Source organism: Urtica dioica, chromosome 12, assembly GCF_054948205.1.
Source record: "Urtica dioica subsp. dioica isolate 48M chromosome 12, U.dioica_male_clone48M_v1_H2, whole genome shotgun sequence".
NCBI classification, from domain to species: Eukaryota; Viridiplantae; Streptophyta; class Magnoliopsida; order Rosales; family Urticaceae; genus Urtica; species Urtica dioica.
Genome location: NC_142767.1, coordinates 15,055,114 through 15,059,390, shown reverse-complemented (window position 1 = coordinate 15,059,390; position 4,277 = coordinate 15,055,114). Strand labels below are relative to the sequence as shown.

At 35.3% G+C, this 4,277-nt stretch overlaps 1 protein-coding gene across 4 annotated transcripts; it reads right to left on the bottom strand.

Annotated features, from left to right (window-relative positions):
- Positions 1–1,034: 1,034 nt before the first annotated feature.
- On the bottom strand, positions 1,035–3,714 carry TOPP4 (type one serine/threonine protein phosphatase 4). 4 transcript variants are annotated; one of them, XM_089602847.1, is made up of 4 exons: positions 3,269–3,714; positions 1,888–2,447; positions 1,593–1,803; positions 1,035–1,396 (listed from the first exon to the last, which is right to left on the bottom strand). In XM_089602847.1, the coding sequence occupies exons 1-3, from the start codon at positions 3,468–3,470 to the stop codon at positions 1,615–1,617; spliced, it is 951 nt and encodes a 316-aa protein (XP_089458973.1). In that variant the 5' UTR covers positions 3,471–3,714; the 3' UTR covers positions 1,035–1,396; positions 1,593–1,614. The 4 variants fall into 4 exon arrangements, with proteins under 4 accessions (XP_089458973.1, XP_089458972.1, XP_089458974.1 ...); XM_089602846.1 differs by having other exon boundaries at positions 1,035–1,393; XM_089602848.1 differs by having other exon boundaries at positions 1,035–1,398; positions 1,604–1,803.
- Between the last annotated feature and the right edge of the window lie 563 nt (positions 3,715–4,277).

Sequence of the window (4,277 nt, the reverse complement as noted above, 5' to 3'; positions counted from 1 at the left end):
TTGAGAGAAATCGTAGTCACATAATGCACTCAAACTCAATTTGGATTGTGTAAGGAAAAAAAAAAAAAAAAAAAAAAGAGGAGCCGATGAACAAGTCAAAACTTTTGAGACTAAGCTTGTGAAAAGTGGTTTTATCCCGAGAGAATAAATCAACCGTAGTAGGTTTTCTCTCATGTTGTCATTTATAAATCCATCATAATTCTTTTAGCATTGTTGCTCATTATGATTATGAGATTCAATTCTAAATGGGTATCCGGAAGAATAAATCTGCAAGGCTCAACCAGACGGAATTGCTGCGAACAGCAAGAGCAAATGGTCTACAAGCTACTAAAGTCTATATATTGTGTTAAGCAAGCATCTTGATCCCAAAATCAAAGGTTCGGTGCGGTCATCAGAACCTATGATTTTGAATAAAACCTTTACGGGTCACTACTACAGAACTATATAAAAACTACGAGTAATACACTAAACATGTCATAGATCTACAACGTAGTCCATACTATGAGGCTACGTTGTTTAATAGTAAGTAGTCCATAAAATAATACTACGGTGGCTATAGCAGTCTTAAAATTCAAATACTATCTTAGACTAGTTAGTAGGTGTAGTCCAAACTGTTTTACGACATTCGTAAAATTTGTCATTTATACTTCTATGTAGTGTTCTTTTGGTTAGATTATAATTCAATTAGTAGTTTTATAGTTAACTGTTTAAAGACTACGAGTATTCAAAGTAAAATATTATTCTCAAATGAGCAAATGGATCACGATCATTCTCCGCAAATAAGTAAATAATAATAAAAAGAATTCCCTAAAAGAATTTGCCACAAATTATATCAATGTCGTTCGTTCCGATATCAAATAAAAAAAAGATAATATATAACATTAGTTGCATTTTAACATTCCCATATTCAAGCAACGCTGACATCAAAGTTTTAAGGTTTTTGAAGACAAATATATTCACGTATATGACCCATAATCTCAACCCCAAGTCAGAATATTCAAAGGCACAAACAGATATTTAAAAATAATTCAAAATAGAAAACATTTGTTTCTTCAGAAAAGTGAACAAGAAAGATTACTACAGACGCCCAAAAGATTAGCACAATCGTGAACACACTTAAATCATTTTAACATGACGGTAAAGCCAATCAGGCCATTTTTTTGACAATCATCAAGCATGACTAAAATTTTCAAAAATATCTACAGATCAGATTCAGAATAACTACAAAGAAGAACTACAAAAAATAAGACTAAATGTTTCAGTTTCAACTCACTCATCCGAAAAGTATAGCCACACGACCTAAACCTTCCAAAGTTTCTCCGTAACATAAGATTAAATAAAATACAGTCGCCAACATTTTCACCCACTTCTTCAAGCAACAATGGAACCGTTCCTGCTGACAGGACCAACATAATTGATGAGTCTCATGTTAATAAACTTCCAACGAAAATCACTATGGAACTTTCTTCTATTAGATTTGTATTTTGTTGATTTTTTGTACGAAGGTTTATCTATGGTAAAAGACAAATCCTATCCAGAATACTATACACGAGAAGATGCTAAAAATAAAAGGAAAACTACAATTAGCTGACCTTGAATAACATGGGTTCAAATTCACATTTTTGTTGGCATAAGGAACTTGGCTTTTTTCTCTGCTGGCTTAAGAATTTGGAAAGAGCACATCAAGTTTTCATCGACGATCATCATAGCTCCGGCATTGTCAAACTCCCCACAGTAGTTTGGGGCCGAAAATATTGTTACTAGTTGTCTGTCAGCAAAGAATTCATACCCGTCCTCAACAACCTGTGCAAGAAAATACAAGATCATCTTCAGTGCCCAAACGAGCAGTATTTCGGGTAATAATAAAAGTACAAGAGAGGCAATAACCTGATGGGCACGGCAAACAAGGTCCAAATCATGCTTCTGCAAGAACTCTGCAACCTTATCAGGGCCAAAAGTGTACGAGACACCTCTGTCATTCATTCCCCACCCTTTAACGTCTCTGCCGGGGTCTGACCAAAGCAAGTCGCAGAGCAATCCGGCATCAGGAACCGGGGTTGGTCGGGGTAGATTTCGTATCTGATCTAAGTGATTCAAGTCTGGGGAGAGACCACCATGCATGCATAAGATTTTGTCGTCTATAAGCGCAGCCACTGGAAGGCAGTTAAAACTGTCGGTAAACGCTTTCCAAAGTCTCACATTGAATCGCCGCTTACACTCGTCATAGAATCCATATATGCGGTTAATAGAGGCACACTCGTGGTTCCCTCTGAGAAGAAAAAAGTTCTCGGGATATTTTATCTTGAAAGCGAGCAAGAGGCATATCGTTTCCAAACTCTGCTTCCCGCGATCAACATAATCACCTAAGAATAGATAATTCGCATTCGGGGGAAAGCCCCCATACTCGAAAAGCCTCAACAAATCACTATATTGCCCGTGGATGTCACCTGGCAATCGAAAAGCAAAAAACCATATTACTTTTATTCAGATATCACAATTATATTACAAATGTCGCGTGCAAAAGAAAACACTTAAATGTTAGTAGTCGACGCATCAAATGAACTAGTCACCATTCAAACAGTTTGTTAAAACAGACTAACTAGTAAAGGACTTCTTTAAGTATTCCATTAGTTAATTCTGTATAGAATGTTACCCATATATGACCCCAAGCCACAGTTACCACCAAATAGTCCCATTTGTTACCTTCACTAACGCCCAAAGTTACCACCAAATAGTTTTATCCCATTTGTTACCTTCACTAAGTGAAATGAGAGTCAATATCAATCTAGTAATCATCTCACTCCTCTCGCGTTGTCAGCATAAATACCTCAATAAGTATAACAAACACTTTATGTTTCATAGAATACAAAGTATTTCCATGGAAGTGATTAGCACAGTAGTTTATAGGCTTTTATGAACAGAATTACAATCGACTCCTTTAGACACTATGATCACTGGAAACAATATCGTAACAATGTAATATCAAATCCTAATGTACTGAATACACTATTCTCCAGCCGAAACAAACCGAAGATCCAATGAAAACGAAAATAAACGATTAAAACCTCATTAATTCTACAAAACATAGTCAGAAAGGAAACAATTTTGAAACAGATTTCGATGCCATTCGCGAATCTCTCACAAAAATAATTCAGAAACACAATAAATACATTAAAAAATTCCCAAAACCCTAACAGTGGTACCAATATATATATATATATATATATATATATATACAGAGAGAGAGAGAGAGAGAGACGATATATACCGCAAATTTTGATAGGAGCTTCAAGCTCGAGCAAATTGGGCTGACGGAGGAAAATATCTCTGGAAGCGACACATAGTTGTTTGATCTCCGCCTCCGAGAGCTGAACTTGCTTCCCTGGCCTCGCCGATCGGACCTCCGTGAGCCGTCTGATTATGTCGTCCAGTACGACGGGTTCGATTCCCGGCGTAGCTTGCGACGCCATTAGAGGACCAAAAACCTAGAAAATTACCGGAAATACACACGAGAGCTTCGCTTCGACTGTCGTTCGATACGAGATTGGTTTATTCGTTGGGTTCTGATGTTATCGAGGAGGCTTTTTTCTCATACTTTTTGGGCGGATCTTCTCGGCTTTGAGATTAGGATTTTCTCGGGAAGTAGCGGAGAAAAATTGTGGATACTAAAATGACTTTCGCCAAACTTACTCACGAACTTGCAATTTTAAGTTTTTTTTAGTTCCCGAATTTATTAAATTTAGCAATTTTAATCCACATATTAGAGCCCTTCAATGGTAAATATCGCGTGGGTGGAAGCATGACTTTTTTTTTTTTTTTGAGCTCATATGACTTGTTAAATGAGTAATATTACATAGTGGTTATTTATGTTAATGATAGGGGTTAAATAATCAACAAATATTTGATGAAAAATTTGCAGCTTTTATATAGTATTAAAATATTTGCATAGTGGGTATTTAGTATTTACTGAACCATGTTGAGCCATGAGGTTATTTATAAGTCATTCTATATAAATTTTCAAACTTAATTTTAAGAAATTAAACAAAGTTTCGTTTATTTTAGTAAATTAGTCACTTATCGTCATTTACTAAATTAACGTATAAAAATGTTAAGAAAAATCACGTAAAATATTATATGATTAATGAGGTCACGTCATTTTACATGTGACTTAATTTTTAAAATATATAAAACATTTGTTAGATTTCAAATGCAACTTTTCAACTGGCCTAATCCGTGGGATTTATGATTTTTTAGTTCAATTTATTTCGTGCTTAAAA

Coding starts and splice junctions, on each gene's coding strand:
- TOPP4 (XM_089602847.1), bottom strand. CDS start 3,470: ATGGCGTCGCAAGCTACGCCGGGAATCGAACCCGTCGTACTGGACGAC. Junction 2,448..3,268: donor AGCTCCTATCAAAATTTGCG/GTATATATCGTC, acceptor TTCGATTGCCAG/GTGACATCCACGGGCAATAT. Junction 1,804..1,887: donor TTGTTTGCCGTGCCCATCAG/GTTATTGCCTCT, acceptor TTTCTTGCACAG/GTTGTTGAGGACGGGTATGA.